The 21,365-nt window shown below is 37.9% G+C and overlaps 1 protein-coding gene and 1 long non-coding RNA gene across 4 annotated transcripts in view; one reads left to right on the forward strand and one right to left on the reverse strand.

The window, feature by feature from the left end:
* ELOVL4 (ELOVL fatty acid elongase 4) overlaps window positions 1–21,365 on the forward strand; it is a 36,196-nt gene continuing 14,831 nt past the window's right edge. The window contains exon 1 of the mRNA XM_045390270.3: window positions 1–385. Coding sequence (XP_045246205.1) covers window positions 286–385 — 100 coding nt within the window. The 5' untranslated portion in view covers window positions 1–285. The remainder of the gene's footprint in view (window positions 386–21,365) is intronic.
* The window catches only part of LOC135970584 (uncharacterized), a 77,702-nt gene continuing 70,676 nt past the window's right edge, over window positions 14,340–21,365 (reverse strand). Inside the window, exons 2-4 of one of the 3 annotated variants that reach the window (XR_012434440.1) lie at window positions 21,088–21,134; window positions 19,031–19,183; window positions 14,340–18,782 (exon numbers count right to left, since the gene is read on the reverse strand). This is a non-coding gene — a long non-coding RNA (uncharacterized lncRNA). Of the gene's footprint in view, window positions 18,783–19,030; window positions 21,352–21,365 lie in introns of those variants that run through there. The other 2 variants (XR_012434439.1, XR_010586340.2) reach the window with 2 other exon arrangements.

Below are 21,365 nucleotides of genomic sequence, written 5' to 3' on the forward strand. Positions count from 1 at the left end.
AGACTGGTGCAGCGCGCTGTGCTGGCGGCTGGGCCTCCACCACCACCTCCTCCTTCTCCCGGGAACCTTGACGACGCCTGCTGCTCGGCGCTGCTAGTAGACGCCGCTGCCGCCGCATCCCCGCCGCCGCGGCGCCTCGAGGAGGAGGAGAAGACGCAGCCGGGCCGCCGCCGTTAGAGGTGTTCCCTGGCCGCCGCTCGCCCCGTCGGCCGCCACCGCCTCCGGAGTCAGCCCCCTCTCGGGGTCTCCTCTTTATTTTGCCGCCAGCGCCAGCTCATCGCCGCGATGGGGCTCCTGGACTCGGAGCCGGGTAGTGTCCTAAACGTAGTGTCCACGGCACTCAACGACACGGTGGAGTTCTACCGCTGGACCTGGTCCATCGCAGGTAAAGCCGCTGACTTCCCCATCCTCGCTCGGTCCCCCGCGGGGGTCACCGACCCCTGGTCTCGGAGCGCCCGGGCCGGGCCCCACAGGCCCCCGCGCCCTGTGGCTTTCAGATGCTGCGGATCAGCGGAGGGGCCGACGGGGGCATTGCGGTTGAACACTGGTTAATCTGATCCGAATGTTAAGGCCTCCCCTCCCCCGACACTCGCAGATTTTTCCTCTGAGCTGCCTCCATCTCTCATCAGCTCTCGGATGCGGGAGCTGACATATCAGATGGAGCCTGTACAGCCAAGAGCTCCTCGCAGGAGCCGCCCCACCCTCTGCTCCCACATCTCCCGAGCTTGCTTCACAGTTCTTCCCCGTGCACAGGATTCCTTTTAACATTTAGTCCTATTTTGTGTGGAGAGCGGGCTGGGGAGGAGGGAGGGCTTCAGGGGCAGCTGAAGGTACAGGAGGCTTCTTCAGCCCCCTGGTTGCTTTGACACAACCCTGCTAATCTTTTCTTCTATCTAGCTCCTTCATCTATAGTATAATTTGGACTGAAAAGTAAAATAACATTGTTTGGCTCCTTGAACCTTGAAGAATTGTTAGTTTCCGAGGCATTTTCGACAGCAAATATGTTTGAAGTGATTGTCTGTAATGGCTTTGCGCACTGCAGTGCAGTCAGAGGGAGGGGGAGGCCAAAACACCGGGTAAGAAATCAGTCTTTAGGAATGGGGTCTCTACAGCAACACCTAGAGGTTGTCCCAGATGCCTACATATATACAGTTCTTAAATCAGCAAACTTTTCTTTAGCTGTTGCGGTTAATTTGGCAGGGCTGTCAATTGTTTGATTTATGCAGGTTTCCTAGCGCCCAATTGTGATATTGTATTTTTACATTTTACCGGTTATTTCTTCATTTGCTTCGCTGCTTTTGATTTTAAAACATTGAAAAGTTTTTGAAATCTAAAATAAGGTTTAAAGGATTTCAGAAATGATTTTACGATGTGAATTTTTCTGATCCTTTTGCAGTATCACACTGCATCCTATCAGTGAAGGATATTAACGTTCCATCTTATGACTCTGCCTTCCCTACTTCGAAATGAAAATGTATTCCTGTAGTTTTTGTGTTTATTGTGAAATGAGACAGTGGTTTACAGCATAAGTGTAGTCCGATACATAGGGCTTATGTTGTGGGAAAAACGTTTGCTGGAATTATTTTTGTGTGAGACAAAATGATTATTTGACATTAATACTGCATTCACTTCTTTAGAAAAGTGTGTTCTTTTTCAGAAGATCTCAACTTTGACACTGGGAAATAAGCTATTTAATAATATAAATAAGCTATTTATTTCATTACAGCTGAAAATGGTTAAAATGCAGTTTTCAAAGGAGTGTTTCTCCAAGTTTTTTTTGTTTTTTCTATGTGCTGTTACACTAATGTTACACTGTACCTGCAAAAACTGGTAAAGATGTGCCCTTTCCTTCATGTCTATGATTTCGGTTCTTTAAACATTGCATCAGGGCTTCCCATTACACAATTGTATAGAGCTGAACATCAGCCAAGTTCTTTAGCAGGTAATTGCACTTCGCATACCTTGGAGTTAGACACTGTCGAGATCCTCCAGTCTCCATATAGCCAGAGCCACACCCAGGAGTTCTCAGTCCTGTCATTCCTATCCTATCTCGGAGCTTTCCCATCTCTTGAGTCTCAGAAGGAAAAATCGAGGGCAAAGGTAGAATACACCTTTCTGTGATGGTGAATTCCTTCCTAATGATGTTTGTGTTAAAAAACAAACAAACAAACACACACACAAATGAAACAGGACATTTTGTGCAGTTGCCGCATGTGAAAGCTTGCTACTAGGTTTTGAAGGGCATATAGAATAATATAATATTGTGGGCCAAGCCTGAGAAGTGAGAGTAGCCCTAGAACACAAGTGACCTCTCACTAGCAGGCCCAAGGAAGGTGTTTGCTTGTGCTTTGACTATCCACTTACGAAACCTGAGACTGCTTCCTTGCTTTCTGTAATGAGCTACCTTATGTAGGCAGATGGTATTTCTTAACCAACAGAGAGGCTTAGTGGATATAGTCTGTTCTGCTGTACTGCTGTGTAAGGAGGAGTATTTTTGAGGTCCAGGCCGAGTAGACTTGAAGTCTGGTGTCCCATTTACGTTTACTCTCCTTCATTCTGTGCAACTCGTGTTCCCTTTTTTTTTTTTTTGCACTCACTGACTCTGCTCTGATTCCACCTCTCAGCATAATTTGATGAAAATCTGGGTGGGGGATATCAAAGTGGAAAAGTAGCTTATTAGATGAGGTTAAACAAAAGTTGGTGAGTCAGATGTTTGGAAAGAAGGGGAAACAAAAATGGGCGGGAGAGAAAGATGGTCTTGAGAAATAGTGATGAGTGTGGTGAAAGGATGCAAATTATTGAGGGCGAGCAAGAAATGAGGTAGGCTACTTGTCCTTGGCTGCTCTCATTCCTAGTGCTGTAGTTACATGCTTCTTTCATTCTTTTATTAATTCATCAAGTGCCACTTTGTGCTATTATATCAAATGGTGTTTTAAATATCCAAACACATCCAAAACAATGGCTGAAAACTGGGCTTTTCAAAGGCACATGTGTAGCAAATGCAAAATATGGTCCATAATATGTTAACAACAAAAATGTTACTTTTACTATAGTATTAACACTTTGTACATTGGAATTGAAACTTTGAAAGAACTGTACCTTTAGAAAAACAACAAAAATAATTTTTATTTCTCTATATTTATAGACATTTTGAACGAGGAAATTAGCGTTGGTTTATATTAAAGTATAGGCTGGTGTAGGACTTTATACCAGTTGTTAGTAGGTATTCCATGTCATCATGTTAGTTTTTTCCTTCTATTCTTTCACTTCATAAGTACATTTAAATTATTAGGATTGGGGTCCTAGGCTCAAAGTATATATGTAATAAAAGTTGTATATACATTTTTAAAACTGATGAATCTAAATATTCCCCAATCTATGAATACCCAACTTTTCGACATTATTCATTTATTCATGCTTTTAATAAATGTTTAATAGCTTTTTGCATGCCTGACATTTAGCCTATAAACACCCTAGAGAGTTAGTAGGATGCTTACAGTAAAGCCAGGTGTCTCCTGTGAGGCCATATATCTTTTGAACATTTGTTTCTAAATAGCTGTTGTTCACAGGGTATGAGTGCTGTTGGTTGGGGGTGGTAATGGTTGGCATTGGCCCTCTTTTCACAGATACAGTACCCCACATTTTGGTGAAAAAAATTGTCCACTTGGTAGTTGCAGTTAGAGCATAACTTGCTGGGTCCTTGAATTCACTTTGGAGGGGTCAGAAAGGAGAAGGGATGAGTGGTACAGGAAGAGGGAGGAGAGCTGTAGGATGACAAAATGTGGAAGCCAGGCTTTTGATACCATTCATTCTTTCTGTATTTACTTGCCACGTACAGGCACAGTTCTAGGCTCTGGGGAGGGAAGGAGGACACTTGGTCACTGCCCTCATGTAGCTTGCAAAGTCTAGGGGGTCACTGTCATTCCCCTTTCCTCGATATCGTGGTCTGGAAGCAGTGTGATCTGTCAGACTCAGGCCTAGCTAGGTCCTAGGGAAGATCAGAAAAGTCCTTCCCTGCTCTTCTCATCTCTCCTTCTCCTACCTGAAAGGAATATACAGGTTGTTTTTAGAATATTTTAGCTGCTTCACCACAGTTTACTTCCCTCTGCCCTTGAATGAGGAGTTGATGTGACTACTGTCAGAGTATTTGGAGAGGGAGACTAGGGCAAAAGGTGTCAAAGGCAAGGGGAACAGCTTGACTGAAAACCATGGAAACTGGGAAGGTGCTTAAGGGCCGGGCCAGTGGGTCATCCAGGTTTGATGAAGCTGGAGGCTAGTGGGAGGGGATGTTTAACTCAGCTTCAATAAGCTGAAGTAAAAGCAGGTTTGTCTTAGGGATTGCTAGGCCCCAGAGGAGCATGTGTGTTAAATATTGCACAGTATGCTTACATTAATTTTATTATTTGTCACAGTTAATATTTAGTTTTTCATCTATGTTATTATCTAAAATAGGTTTCTTTGTTTGGCTTAGCCTGGTAAGGCAGTTTTCTTTGAATGTTTCTTTGAGAAAAGACATTCTGATTCCAAGTTGTAGGCAGCTAATTAAAAAAAAAAAAATGAAACATCACCAGCTCCTAACACGGGATCTCCCTTGGTCACTGTTTTCAGTGAGGTCCTAATTATCCTTTACTCATAAGCTCCCTGAAGCCTCTGGGAGGTCCATGCCAATTTATGGTTTTTTGTTTTGGTTTGGTTTTTATTGTCTTTTCCTTCACCCCAATCTGATTTTTGGTGGCTGACTGCTAGACTTTAATAGCTAATGCTCTTGTCCATTCCCCAATGATAGCATACAGTAAAATATCCTATTGCAGGTGGAATTCCAGGAGGGTAAACAATGCAGATTCTAAAACTGGTGTCAGGACACAGTTTTAACTGTTTTAACTTAGATTCTTTGGCTTAGGAAGACAAAGTTTTAAGAATTATGCAGATAATTATATCACTTTTGTAATCTTAAGAGCCACAGAGCACTTGGTCATCCTTTAAAAATTCAATTTGTTTTCTTATTTTTCTCTCAAGTCCTGTGGATAATGTCACCTGTAAATGATTTAACATTATTAACATAAGTATATTTCATTTATTGAGCCACTTACTATTACGAATTAGGCATATATTAGCACACCGAAATGAGTAGTGTAACAGAGTCCATCTTTTTTCACTTTAGATGGCTTTTTTTCCTCTTCATTATAGGACATTTTGCCTATTAACAAAAGAAGGTGCTATTGTTTTATTTTCCATTAGAATATATTTTTTAAAATCTTATGGGTTTGGATTTCAGAAAGGAGAGGGGAGGAAACACATGGCCTTTTAAAGCTAAAGTCCATGTTAACTTTCTAGCTTGATCCTTCAGTATTCCCCTTCCCAAAGACCTGCAGCTCTAGGCAACTGGGATAACTCACTGACTCTTGAGTAAAATGTATACATGTCCACCTTTATGTTTCTCATCCCACCATTCCCCTTGCCTTTACCCATCTTTTCTCTGTTTACTTCTCCAGATAGCTTTTACCAGAACCCAGTACAGTAGTGCTCCTTTGCAAAGCCTTTCTTGTTCATGGTACCCTGGAGCAAGTTGTTGTCTCACAGGAGCTCATTGTCTTTAGCAATTACTCATGTGTTTCCTGTGCCATTCCTTCTATGACCCTAGTCTCAAACTGTGTAAACTTTCATTGTTATTTACCACTTCACTCGTTTGTATTTTTCTCTCCAACACCAGAGATGATCACATATATTTGTTGATTTGATATGTATCAGGAGATGATGCTCTTAATCTAGCATAATTTTGAATCTTGGTATATTGTGGTTGCTAAACATAAATAAGACTTTAGACCACACTAAATTATAGAAGGTTTTTGTTTTTGGTTTTAATGGAGACGGGATTTCACCATGTTGCCCTGGCTGCTCTTAAACTCCTGGTGTCATGTAATCTGCCCACCTCAGCCCCTCAAAGTGCTGGGATTACAGGCACGAGCCACTGTGCCCTGGCCAGAGAGTTTTTTAAAAGAATGATATTTTTTATCAGTTGGTCATTAATTCAGTTGCTGTTAACTAAAGTTAATGAATAAATCAGGCCATTAAGTAGTACAAAACAGATAAGAAATGAAGATTTCAAGACATATAAAATCAGATATGATTGTTCTCTTCATTGTCTATGCAGAAGCATTGCCTTGTGTGGAAGTGAGGAGGGCGGTGTGGTATAGTGAATGGGAAGAATTCTGGATTGGGATTTAGACGACCTAGGTTTTAGCCCTGCTGATTTGCTGTGAGAGTTTGGACAAGTTCCTTTGCCTTTCCAATTCTCAGCATTGTTCATCTGTAAATTAAGAGGGTTAAATTAGGTAATCTGTAAGGTTCTACCTGACTCTAAAAGTCTAGATATAGATGTCACTTTCTTCATTCTTGGAATAGGTAAAACAGTTTCAAATAAACATACATTTATCAGGGATTCAGAAACCTCATTCTCTGTAATAAATAAAATATTTTCCAGCAAAACTGTTATCAACACTGCCTGAATAGTACAAATAACAGATTCTTATTTAGTCCTTTTTACTTTTTAAAATTTGCTTTATAAGAAATAGCTAGAGGAATAGAGAAACAAAAGTATACAGATATTTAAGCATCTGTTTTGAAATAACATTGCTTTTGTTGCTGTAACACTATACCTATTTAATTATCTAGACTCCTTGAATAACCAAGAGCCAACTATTTTATCAAAAACAGTAGCAATAATATTAAAGAATAAAATTATCTCAATTATATATTACATTTATTTTGTGATACTCAGCTTTTGAGGACGGCATATTATGTCATTTTAGGCAAGTTATTCATGACTCTTTGGGTCTCTTATTTCTACCTGTACCGTGAGAGGGTTGAACTACATAACCTTTAAGACTTACTTTATTGAATCCTTATAACATCTCCTAAAACAGCAGCCTAGGTATCAGTCTAAATTCAGTCTTCATATTTTTCCAGTAGAAAATGTGAAATTTTAACATACATCATTACAAATGATTTTCTATTATAAACACTTTATATATGAGCATTTTTTACTTAAGTTTGGAAGTATAGCTTAAGATTTTTGTGAAATTGATGAAAATATGTAGGTCTTACAGAAGAGAAAACAAAAGAAACTAAGTGGTTTTGGTATCAGTATGTTCATTAACAAATCAAAATACAAATTTTTAAAATCTTTTCTCATATATTTTTCTTCACGAAATATTATATGTAAACAAATACCTTAGTATGATGTTTTATTTATGATTATATTGTATTAGAGTAAAATTTTTGGAATTTGAAAGACAATTGCATTAATCCATTGAGGGAATCAGTTACTCACTGTCAGGTATAATCACATAAAAGCATTTGTGATTTTGAACTGCAGAATTCCAAGGAGCAAACTTTTCTGTTTTCATTTTTATTCACTTATCAAACAAAAACCTGAGCACAGATGTGTGTTTTTAACTAATTTTATATATTTTTTCACACTCATGTACATAGCAGCATTATTCACGGTAGTTAAGAGTTGGAAATGACCCAGATGTCCATTGATGGATAAATGGATAAACACAACGTGGTATATACATACAATGGAATATTATTCAGCCTTAAAAAGGAAAGAAATTCTGACATGTGCTACAACATAGTTGAACCTTGTATACTAAGTGAAATAGTCCAGTCACAAAAAGATAATTATGTATGTGGCATTATGGTTCCACTTGTATGGACCCTCTAAAGTAGTCAAATTCAGGCTGGGCCCACTGGCTCATGCCTATTATCCTAGCACTTTGGGAGGTGGAGGCTCAAGGATCACTTGAGCCCAGGAGTTCAAGACCAACATGGGCAACAAAAAAATATTAAAAATTAGCTGGGCTTGGTGCCATATGCCTCTAGTCTCAGCTATTGAGAAGGCTGAGGGAGGAGGATCACTTGAACCTGAGAGGTGAAGGCTTCAGTGAACCATAATTGTGCCACTGCACTCCAGCCTGGGTGACAGAGTAAGATCCTGGCCCAGTAAATAAATAAATAAATAAATAAATAAATAAAGTAGTCAAATTAATAGAAACAGAGAATAGAAAGATGTTTGCTAGGGCCTGGTGAGAAGGAGAACTGAAGACTTGTTTAATGGGTATAAAGTTTCAGTTTTTCAAGATAGAAAAGGTCCAGAGATTCACAACAATGTGAATATGCTTAATGCTACTGGACTGTACACTTAAAAATGATTAAGATGGTATATTTTATGTTATGTGCTTTTTTTAAACAACAATGCAAGAATTTCATATATTGTAAAATTAATACATTAGCACCTGTAGAAATGATCTCTTCAGTGCTCAATGGTAAAACAGTCAATTCTTCTTTATTTTTTCAGTTTAAAGTAAAATGACTTTATAAAGAGACTATATAGCTGTTGGCTTAAAAAAATCCAAGTGGCTAGAAAGTAGCAAATAACAAGAAAGAAAACTTCAGCTTTGTATTTTGCTTTATAGTCTTGCCAAGAACTTCACAATAACTCTGGGAGATAGGTCTTGAAGGCATTTTTCCATATATTTAGAAGTCCTTGAGGTTTACAGAAGTTAAGTAACTTTTGTAGGTGGTCATTATAGTGCAAATGAGTGTGCACTGGTTGTTTTGTCCCTAGCCAACTGCCCTTGTCTTCCCATCACACTAGCCAAGCAATAAAGAAATAACCAGGCCTGTAATCTATGTTTCTCTTTTATTTTACCTTTCTTTTTTTTTTTTTTTACTGTTATCTACAAAGTATCACTGTTAAGAATGCTAAATCTGAACGCAGTCATAATATTACTAGAGATCATCTAAAGAAAGACATCTAAATATTCAAAGGTGCTATAAAGGCTGGTGTGTGAGATTAAACTACAAAGTGATATTTATTCATATACTACATACATACACAAATATGTGAATATATGTAGAATACGAAATGTGATATTTAGCCTGAGAAGATGGTTAACTTCCATATGATGGCGTAGGATTGTTTTAAAAAAGTCTATTCAAAGTGAATTATGAAAGTATTTGCGAAATTGCGTAATACAAGAGCTAGAAACTTGTTAGTGAAAGGATAATGAAATTCATTCAGGACTAACAGTATTTTACCCAGTGACTATTCAACTTATAGAACTGTTAGAGTCAAGGGAAGATTTTGGCTAAAGTTCCCATTAACTCACACACTCTAATGGTATCTTCCATCTTTTTTGCTAAAGGGAAGCACCATTTCAATTTTCTTAAAGCTTTGAGTTCATTGGCAGCACTGAGTGGATGGTTGAACTTGGAACTCCCAGGTTAAATTTTATGACTACTTTTTCTGAGAAGCCTAGCAAAATTTGGAAACAGGGAGAGAAGGAAACTACTTGTATTCTGATCTTGGCTTCCAGGAAATGAGGCAGCATTCTTCAGCTCTCTCTCTTGAGATATATTTTCCCCCTTGAAATTGTCTCCTTTTCCCCTATGAACAGGCCATTTTCTGAAGTCATGAATTTAGACATCATCTGCACTTGGGTGTGGTGGCTCACGCCTGTAATCCTAGCACTTTGGGAGGCTGAGGCGGGTGAATCATTTGAGGTCAGGGGTTTGAAACCAGATATCATCTGCACATGATGAAACTCACAACCATTTATTGAGCATTTAGTATAGGACCATTTTAAGATGCTGTAGTACTGCATTTTATATACCTTATATTTAATCTTCAGATCATCTCTATAAGTTAGATATTATTTAACCATCTGTAGATGGCAGAAATAGACTCAAAGCTACATAGCTAGAAAGTAACAGAACTGGAATAGGATGAAGATCTTTCTCCTTCCCAACAGTGACCTTTTTATAATGCAGCATTATCTACTTACTTATTCAATAAATACCATTTTATTGCCCAGTAATAATAGTGAACATTTATTGGATGCTTACTAAGTGTCAGGCACTGTGTCCAGTGCTTTATATGTATTACCACATTTAGTCCTCATATTCCTTTGGGCTAGGTACTGTTATTATCCCCATTTTCCAGGTGAGTAAACTGACTTTCCCTGAACCTGATTCATCTAATACTAACCCTGTCAAATGAAATCCCAGTGTAACCAGCCTTCAGCTTGAAATCACACATTGATTCTCTCGTCTGTGTTACTGTCTTTTCTTCTTTACAGCTTCTGAATCTGTTCTTATTTTTTGCTTGCTCTAGGAAATTTTGTAATTTCTCTCACTTTCTACCATTATTATGATCTCTATTCAGGCAAACTTGCAGTGAAAATTCTTTTTTCCTCTGCTTTTTGACTCTGTCCTGCATTCTTTCAGGCTCTTGGGTAACTGTTACAGAACTGAGTTAGAGGAAACATCTTGTTTTAACCCTGTGCTGAATGACTCTCAGGGCATCTGCTCTCTCATACCTTGAGACATTGCAGCTTTCCCCTCTTTTGCTGGTGAAGGTCTCTGTTCCCTCCTGTCTGCCCATCACATTCTGACTTCTTTGCCACTTTTTAGCCCAGCCTCTTCCTTGTCTACCCCTGCATTCTGCAAAAGCTACCCTTTCCTCCCATTCATCCAGGTGCTCTTCCAAACTCAAACCTTCCATCCTCTTTTTTTGAGTACATAGGGGTTATAACAGAAATTTTCCCTGCTAATCACGCTGACTAAACAGGAAACTGATCATACTATTCTTCACCCGCCACCTTCAGAATCTGTTTATTTCTAGAGTGTATCTCAGAGTGTTCATTACCTGCCTCATTTGTCCGGTTGTATTTAAAAGGCCCTTCTCTTCTAGTTCTGCCTTTTTCACCTCAATGATAGACATGGCTTGAGGAATCTGTTAAGCATCACATTTTAGATTTGAGCCTAGGAGAGGCCTTTAAGGTATATATCGTTTACTCCCTTTGTTAGAGATAAGCTCTTTCCCAGACTCTTCTTGATAGCTGTTATCTACAGTTTTCATTGAAAATTTCTTTTAACAAATGTTTTGAAGACTCTTACATACCTGGCATTGTTACAGAGATACAGCAAGGAATAAGGGCTATAGCATTGGCCCTCATGACATTTGTAAGAAATGGAGGAAGACATTGACTATTTCCTTAAGAAAAAGACTACAGTTACCCTTGAGGTACTTGCAGTGTACAGTGTGACATACTAATAGGTAACCTTTGTGTGTAATCAGTAAAGGCAAATAGATTTTTAATAATATCACTTAGTATATTAGTAGTGATTAGTAGCCAGATATTTAAAAAAAAAGGAGTTAATTTGCAACTGTTGGTTTTAACAAATTAAAGGATGGATAGTTTTAGGGAATAATATAGTACAGACTTCTTGGTGTCTTGAATATACTCCTGAAGCTGCTCAATATTTAGCGATTGTTAGACTTGTGTTCTTCTTTTGTTTATGGTAGATTAAACAAATATAGATGGTTTTAGAAGATGAGGAAGTCACTGATTTATTCAGATAGAATCTAGGAAGAAATCAAGCCAACTTTATTTTGTGACTTAATTACTTGTTAAAGTAGGCTCACATTTCTGAGTAGACCAGAGCAGTGCTCCTTAGACTTTAATGTGTTAAGTCACTGTGGAATCTTATTAAAATGCAGATTCTGATTTAGTAGTTCTGGGGTGAGGCCTGAGATTCTGCATTTTTTGTAAGGTTCCAGGTGATGCCTTTCTGCTGGTGCATGGACTCTACTTTGAATAACAAGGGAATGGAGTATTCCTAATTTGTTTTGCAATCTACTACTATGTACTGTTATGGAAAAAGAAGAATTTTTAAACGTGCTTAAGTTATTAATGTAAATATCAAATGATAGCATGTATTTTATAGAAGATTTATTTATTTTTTATCCTAACAGGAATTTTGTATGTCTTCTAGAACCATATTATGTTGATCAGTAACTGTTGCTCATTTTACCTGAATCAAAAGGGCCAATGATTTGGTTAATCTTATTATCACCTTCACTTTACATATGAGAAAATAGTGGCTCTGAGTTTCAGGTTCATAGTCATGGGGCCAGAAAATAAATGAGAGCTAGAATTTAGGTTTTTAATTCACGTCTTGTCCCTCTCCCTGTATCAAGCTGCCTCTGCTCCATGTGACTCCCCTTGCCATCATCTAAGATGATTTTCTGCTGTATTCTTGTATACCTTTTATTTAATTCTTCTAGGGGTTTGGATGTTCTAAACATTTTTTAAGTACTATTTTTTCTTTTGGGAGATTATAGTAAAACTTTACTAACTTAGATTACTTGGGGAAGATAGTTTATTCTGACTGGTGGAGATCCTGAGTTGCAAAAAGCTTTAAAAGAAATTAGAAAAAAAAATAGGTTTATTAGAGGTTTTTAAGGAAGTTGCTTTAATAAAAATACTGATAATTTGTTGTAAGTATTAATTATAGTTGTTTGTATATTAAGTAGAAGTTACCTGAGTTAAATGAAAACTATTAGATTACAGGCATTTTATTATTTATTAAAATCTGGTTTATATTGTCATGAAAAAGAGTTTTTAAAAATTAGCCTTTCTAAATAATTTTAAAAATCAGAGTGGGATTTTTTATGTATTTTATCTCCTGAACAAATAAATACAGAATGACAAAATGTCTTCTCAGTCTGTCATGAAACGTTTTTTTCTTCTCAGTGTAAACTCTTCTAAGTTTAATTATTCATGGTAATTTTTATTTAATTTGGTTTAACTCTTCTCTTTGAAGACAGAGGAGGATTTAGTGGTTGATCAGTGTCAATAATAATGAAATGCCAAAAATTATTGAACTCTTGACAGTGTGTCAGATACTGTATACATATTGTTTTATTCCTCACAACAGCCCTACTATCATCTATAAGGCCAGGGGCACTAAGTAACTTCTTGGGTTTATTCAGCTGGTAAGTGAGGAGTCTAATGCTTGTAAGTCTGATTTGAGAGTCCATATTCAGAATATAGGTTGAGAAGAAAAATCCTGGAAGACATTGAGGGGCTTGACTTTTAAGTGGAGGGGCTCAGATTATCTCTGACATGAGACACACTGTGAAGATGTAAAGTTGGGAGAGAATAGGCTGCAGCAGAAGGGAATACGTGATGTCGTGGTGTCCATGTGTGCTAGGAACCTTCACATACTTTGGTTCATTTAGTTATCACATATTAACCCTATAAGTAACTATTTCCTCATTAAAAAAAGAAAAGGCAACAACAGTTGCTTTTCCAGCTCTAGATTATGTTCCGCACCCTTTCCTTTTGGAAATTTCTTGGTCTCTGTGACATGGTTTTCTCTTCTCCTGCCTCTCTGGCTTATTTGCTGCCATTTCACCCACTCATCTTCAACTGTCCTTAGAGTCATTCCTTTTTCATGTTATTCTCTCACTCTACATGCTCCTTCCCTTGTGACCTCAAACTCTGGTGTGATTGTCTTTGTCCAGTGACCCCTCTGTGTGTCCACAGCCCTGGCAGTTCCTCCGCAGCACCAGAGGCTACTGGATGCCTCCACCTAGCTGTCCCACAAGTAGCTCAGATGCTAGATATTTAATATTCCCCTGATCGGTTTCTGCCAGATCTGCTCCTCTTCCTTTACTCTGTTCTGGATCATGACTTCACTATCTGTGTTGCCGGATAGCACAGAAATCTGGGAGTAATCCTGGGCTTTTCTTTGACTCTCCTCTCTCACATCCACAACAGTCGTGGAGTCTGTAGATTTCACCCATGAAACTTTCATACCTACCTATCCTGTTCATTGCCAGCACAGCTCCCTGACCCAGATTTCCATCATCTCTTGCATTCTAGTCGTCTCCAAGTCTGCCTGCCTGTCAGAATCACCCGGGGAAGCTCAGATCATGGTGTCCAGTCCCACCCGCAGAGATTTTGATTCAGTAGGTCTGGGGTAGGACCTGGGAATCTATAATTTTAACAAGCACATGATTCTTACATGGGTAGTCTAGCAGTAGACAAGTGTTGAGAACCACTGATGCAGCTGGTTTTCCTGCCTCTTGACATACCCCCTTCCCCTCAGTCCACACCCCACTGCCTCTACCATGATCTTTTAAAAGCCAAAACCAGCTGGGTGTGGTGGCTCATGACTGTAATCCCAGCACTTTGGGAGGCTGAGGTAGGTGGGTTGCTTGAGCTCAGGGGTTCAAGACCAGCCTGGGCAACATGGCAAAACCTTGTCTTTACAGAAAACACAAAAATTAGCTGGATGTGGTGGCACGCACCTGTAGTCCCAGCTGCTTGGGTGGCTAAGGCACCAGAATCGCTTAAGCCCTGGAGGTGGAGGCTGCAGTGAGCTGAGATAATGCCACTGCATTCTAGCCTGGGCAACAGAGCCAGACCCAGTCTCAAAACAAACAAACAAACAACAACAAAACAAATATTTCTTCATTATCTGCGTGATAAATTCCAGCATCCTCAGTGTAGTTTGTAAGACCACTTAGGGGATCATCACAGTCATTTCCTGCCCTCTTCCTTTGTATATATCCTCTCCATCGGGTCTGCTTAGTTTCCAAATTGTTTTATTTCTTGCTTCTGGGCTGTTTATACATTCAGTTCTCTCAGGGTATTCAGATATTCTCATTTGCATATCTCTTGTCATTGTGCTAAGGGAACTTTTATAGGTCTTTCTAATTCTGCCCCCTGAAAAAGGACTTTTCTCCCTGTCTGCCTGGCAAATTCCTCTTCTTTGAAAAAAAAGTTCAGATGTCTGTGTTTAAACCCTGCCTTCTCCCCTTTTCTGTCCTACCACTGTACATAAGACAGTCCTCTGACATTACACTTATCACACTGCATAGCAATTGAATTCTCGTATCTGTCTCTTCCTCTACTAGTTGAGCATTAAGAGGTCAGGGACCAAGTGATCTGGCCAAAATCACTTCGCTCCAAAGGAGTAGTGTCTGACTTCAGAGTCTGTTCTGTCTATTCCATCATACTATGTGATCTTAAGATAAAAATCAGATTAAGAATAAAAACTTACTGGTGGAAGGTATTCAAGGAAAACCCCATTTCAGGTAGACCCCTCATTTTTCTTTTCTTTTCTTTTTTTTTGGAGAAGGAGTCTCTCTCTCTCTGTCACCCAGGCTGGAGGGCAGTGGCGTGATCGTAGCTCACTCCAACCTCCGCCTCCCGGGTTCAAGTGATTCTCCTGCCTCAGCCTCCTGAGTAGCTGGGATTACAGGTGCACGCCACTATGCCCAGCTAATTTTTTTTTTGTATTTTTAGTAGAGACAGGGCTTTACCATGTTGGCCAGGCTGGTCTTGAATTCCTGACCTCAAGTGATCCGCCTGCCTCGGCCTCCCAAAGTGCTGGGATTACAGGCATGAGCCACTGCACCCAGCCCCCTCAATTTTCATAAAGGAATAATATGCAAATAGTAAAATTGACTCCTTTTACTGAACAGTTTTTGAATTTTGACAAACATCCATAGTTATATAATTGTTATGTAGCCTTTTAATAAAGATAAAATTGTATGATTGCTGACCACATTAAACAAATCAGTCCCATTTGGCATAAGCTTTAGAAATCAGTCTCAAAATATTTTCATTACAAACTATTTTTTAATGTTTTAAGGGTCTGCAAAGGTTAAAGTGTAAAATCATAGATTCCCAGGTCCTACCCCAGACCTACTGAATCAAAATCTCTGCGGGTAGGACTGGACACTATAATCTGAGCTCCCTCGGGTGATTCTGACAGGCAGGCAGACTTGGAGACGACTAGAATGCAAGAGATGATGGAAACCTGGGTCAGGCAGCTGTGCTGGCAATGAACAGGATAGGGAGATAGTAATTCTCATTTTTAAAATAAAGACTTTTGCTCCTGAGCTCAATTTGCTATAATATTTGGCTTTAGGTTTGCTTAAATTTCATTCAAAACTAGGATGGGAAACCCATTACCAAAGGAGACGGCTCCTTCTATGTACAAAAGGGAAAGACCCACTGGTCAGAAATTTCCTGAATTGAGGTGAAATTTACTTTCCTGTAACTTACCTTGGTTCTAATTCCACTCTCTGAAAATGGAGATTAAATCTGATTTCTCATAAGTTCTCTTAGTATTTGCTGAGGCCTGTTTCTCTTTTCCAGGCTTTAGTCTTTAGTCTTTTTCCCTTATTCGGTATCATGGCTTTGAAGTATTCATGATCCAGGTCTGCCAGATGCAGCACCTAATGAAGGTACGACTTGGTTCCTTTGAGTAACTCTTGTCATTCTTTCTATTGAAGGAACTTTTGAAAGTCTCTCTTATTTTCTTTCCCTTGAAAGAACAGTCTTAAAATATAGCATTTGTACCTATAATTCAGAAAAAATCAATGGGAAATTTTCTCCCTTAAGATTTAAGTACATGGTGATTAAGTAGTGCCTACAACAGCTGCTAGGTTAAATGAGGCTCTTGCTTTACCTGCAGTGGCAAGTCTCTTGACCTCTCTGAATCTCATTTTTAAGATAAAGGGATCATTTCTAAATCTAAAATTTTATGATTCTTGTTTAGATAAAGGTTTACCTGACAACATGAAAGACTTAAAATTGTTAATAAACAGGCTCAAAATAAGAGCAAATTTACTAACACATGAAGGTACAAACATGTTAATAAGCATATTTATAGTATAAAATATGAAAGTAATTTGATAAAACAAGTTGACGAGAGTCCATTTATATTTGTATCATTTTTGTTTCCCCCTCCATCCCACCAAAACTTTCTAAAGAGAAACTCCCAAGAATACTACATAAAACGTATTTGGATCTTTGTACTATTTGGCGACAGGGTGTGACTTCGGTGGTGGTAACAGAGGTAGGATTTTAGTAGATGTTTTTCAGTCTTTTTTCCTAATGAATTCATGATGTGAAATCCCACTGATAACTGTGTAGGATTAGGATGTTGACAACATAATAGAAATATATCTCCTGTCACTCTAATATGTATAATCTACATTTGGATTCAGTACATAGCCCAAATGAATTAGAGGTTTTAATTTAGCTGTAAAATACTAATGTATATATTTAAACGTTTGAGTTAATGAAAATATGGATAATTTACTTTAATATATTTAAAGTTTACATAAAATACATGAAACATTAGTATTCATGATTTTCCTTTACTGTTTTAGTCCCCCAACATTTTTTTGGTTCAAAACTTAGGTGGAACTGTTAGTAATGGTGAATTTTCCTATCATTGTATGGTACTGTTGGGACACAGCCCTTTTTAGTGGAAAAGGAAACATGTGAAAGAAATATAGAATATTTGCATCTCATCAGAAGCACTAAAGGAAATATTAATGCAAATACATGCAGAAAGACAAACGTAACTTGTATAGTATTATAACATGTAAAGACATGGAGGAATTTCATCCAAATATTATCAGAAGGTTGGGAATTGTTATGCTGTGCGTTAGGGATTGACAGTTACTACGGCTTTCATGATCATCCTGGGAGGCTGAAATTTTGAAAGCTCTCTGACGCTTCCGAACTAGAAGGGCTAATTTGAAAAGGGTGTGGTGTAAAATGTGGCCTTTTATAGGCTGAAAACAAGGATTTGTTAAGTGGTTGTTGAATTAATGCATGCCTTACATTGTTGGGCAAAGAAGTGAGGGCATTGCTTTTTTCCCCTGGAGTAAGGAATGAAGTAAAAGATCATTGAGCTTTATAGAGCACACATATTCACTAAATACTGGGTTGATGAGTTGTTGAGGGTAAAGTTATTAGGACAACATAGAGGAGGATCTGGGAAAAGCTGTAGGAAGGGTTCTTGGACACTGAGAAAACCTTGAATGTCAACAAATATACTGTTGGATTTGGCAGAAAGGACAGAGAATAGAGGAATAATGTGAAAACATTATCTGCTGTTTATTTATTCATCAAATATATTTTTAGGTACCTTGATAGGCCTTGCAATACAAGAATGAAAGACCCAGCCCCTCTTTTCAGGGAGAAAGCAGTTTAAAAGAAGGTCACTGGACAGTGTAATGAGTGCTATAATGGAATAGTAACATGTGCAGGTGCTCTGGCCATGCAAAATGCGTCCCGTGACCAGTTAAAATTTTCTTGATCCAGTTTTCCTCACCGTTAGTCTATTCTTCTTCCTAATAATTATTTTTAAAAGTAACAATTTTCAGAAGTTAAAAGAAACCTAAATGATCATCTAGTTTGTTACTGCTCAAAAGGGGATGGTCCATGGAATAATGGCATAGCATCAGTTAGAGCTTCCTGGAAAATGCAGTCTTCTTAGAAATGGGCTGCATGGACCGAGCATGGTGGCTCACAACTGTAATCCTAACACTTTGGGAGGCCAAGATGGATGGATTGCTTGAGTTTAGGAGTTTGAGACCAGCCTCGGCAACATGGCAAAATCCTGTCTCTACAAAAAATACAAAAATTAGTAGGATGTGTTGGTGTGTGCCTGTAGTACCAGCTGTTTGGGAGTCTGAGGAGGGAGGATGGCTTGAGCTCAGGAGGCAGAGCCTGCAGTGGACAGAGATCATGCTACTTTACTCCAGCCTAGGCAACAGAACGAGACTGTCTCAAAAAAGAAAAAAGAAAAGAAAATAAATGGGCTGCATGTCAGACCCATTTTTACCATGGGTAAAAATGATTTTGAGACTGTCTCAAAATCTGCATTTTTACCATGCCCACCCACCCCCCAACCTGGTGATTCATTTTCTCATTGAAACTGGAGAAACACTAATCTAGTTTACCTACTTTCCATCCAGTTTTATAGATGGAGGAAATGAAGACAGACTGTGCACCTAAGGTCCTGTGCACTGTAGCACAGCCAGTGTTAGAACTCAGCCAGTCAGCTGGTCATGGTGGCTTCTTACTAGTGCCTGTTTCCTTCTCTCTTTTGGAAATTCTCTGTTGAATGAGAGAACAATACAGTGTACCACACTATATATAAAAGAGAATGAACATTTTTATTTACTCTTAATTGGTGATACCAGCAACTCAGGAGGCTGAGGCAGGTGGATCACTTGAGCCCTGGAGGTGAAGGCTGCATTGAGCCATGTTTGCACCACTGCCCTCTAGCCTGACAATAGAATGAGATGCCATCTCTTAAAAATAAATAAATAAATAAATAAGTAAATAGAATCCAGTCTACTTACTGGTAGGGTCTTGTGTGCTTTCTCTGATTCCTCTGTTATTTCCTGTTTCTATTCTTCTATTGGCCTCTATTAGTGTTTCATATTGTAAGATCTTCAGCTTCTCACTAATGTCTCTTTCTCTCTCTCCTGTGGTAGTCTTCTCTTTAAATTTCTCTGTTGAATGAGAATGATACAGATACAGCATACCACACTACACATCAAAAAGAATGAGCACTTTTATTTACTCTTCATTTCTGGCAGAGTTTTGGACCTATTTCTTTAAATTTTTTTTTGTACCCGCCACTCAGAACTTTCTTTGAAGTCAATAGGAATTCTGTATGTGATAAGGGTGAAAGATAATCTGTGATGTTAGAAATTAAAGTCTCACAAATTTATCTTCCTGTGTTACGTGGAGTATGGCATTAATCAGAGTAGTTTTGCTCTTTGTATAAGTCTCATAGGAAAAACAACACCTGCCTTACAGTTTGTGAAAAAGAACAGGATACCACAGCACCTCCTTCTCTGTGACCTAGAACAGAGAGTTTGTCTAAATGTTTCTTCTATAATATAGGGGGTTTGTCTAAATCTTTTTTTTCTATAGTATAGAAAAAGAAATGCCTAAGTGGATGCGCACCTCGTGTTTTATGGGGGGCCTTTAGCATTGAAAGATACGGTCATAGGATGATAATTAACGTAAAATGACAAAATACCATTAAGAAAAGTGAACAGTCATTGATAAGTCCTTAGTGGCACAATGCCTTTTTAACAAAAGTCAGCCGGGCCATCTTTTAAGTCATTTCCTCCTTATGAGAGGTTTACTATCTCTCCTATGGTTCAAATATATTGGCTTATTGTTAACTCTGAAATGTGTTTGATTTGAGTGATACAGCTATAATGTCTATGAATAATAGACCTCCCTTTAAAACTATGAAATAAAATCAGTTTTTCTGTTTTCCTGGTTCCCATATGTGTTTTTCTTTCAAGTCATTATCACCTTTTTTTTTTCCCATATCACAGGTCATCAAGCAATAGCTCACCTTTTTAACAACTCTAATTTCATTAAAACCATAGTTGTTGTGTCATTTCCTGACTTTGCAAATTATTTGATTAAATATTGTGTTTTATGTCTTGTATCTTATTGTTTATTGACAGTATATATTTTATATCTTGTATCTTATTGTTTATTGACAGTATATAGACACAGATTCATTTTTTAAGTAAGATATTTTAATACCGAGTTCACTAATCCAGAAGCATTTTGCATATACAGCTTTTAGTAAAAGTGACAGTCTAAATAGGGAGTTATTATAATCAACAATTAAGTTAAATTCATTTAGTTTGGTTCTAAGAACTTGAATTTTCTTTTACTACTTTAAAAATACATCATTTCCTCAAAATAGGATGTAAAAATGTTTTCCATTGCCAAGAATAAACTAGAAATTAGATTTGCAACCTATAACTGTTGTTTAGCTTTTAGAAATATAAAAATTAACATTAACATATTTTTATAATGTTAAAAGATTTTTGTTAATCCCATCCATATTTCATTATCATTCTTGTTTGAGAAATGTATTACTTGTGGCAACATTCCATTGTAAAATTGATTTATGGTTGCATATTTGAATATGCTGGACAATCAATTCATTTTAAGTAAAATAATGTGTTGCATTATATATAGTTCCACATATGTAAGTTATGTGACTTACAGCTCTAGAGAAAAACATTCAAGTTAGTTATTCATGGGAATAAAATAAGTGCATGCTCTCAATGAAAAAGTTAGAAAAATGTCTTGAACATGGTGACTATTTAAATACATTATAGAATTGTAGTGAACTCTAACTTAATCTCTCAGTGCCCTGTACTCTTGTCTTCAGTGTCTCTAGATATCAGCAAATGGCTACCATCACCCTGTACCTCTCCAGTTAAATTCTTGCCTGCTTTAGGAGTGGACACACAGAGCAGCCTCCAGGCTGCCCTGAGAAATTTCACATGTATAATATGGAAGACAAATGTTTCCTTAAGATATTTATTTTCTGTGTATGAAGTTTTTCATTAACTTTTCATCCCAAGATAATCACCTCTGTTTTTAGTGAGCTTTATTTCTTGTTTTTGTTCTCCAGGGTCTCTGTAAAACATAATGTGTGACAACATAAGTAATGAAGCATAATTTTCAAAAGCCATTTGCAAGATTCGATATTGTTTCTTTGGTTTTTATACCATGTATTTTTTTTATTGGGACTCAAAGGACAGTGATCCATATTTGGTCAAATTCGGAAATTAAGTTGAGACATCTTGATTCCTAGAAAGTGTGTTTTATAAAACATTTATTGATTAATTTTATGATATTTTGTTTTCT

The sequence above is a fragment of the Macaca fascicularis genome, chromosome 4 (genome assembly GCF_037993035.2).
Source record: "Macaca fascicularis isolate 582-1 chromosome 4, T2T-MFA8v1.1".
Lineage (NCBI taxonomy): Eukaryota > Metazoa > Chordata > Mammalia > Primates > Cercopithecidae > Macaca > Macaca fascicularis.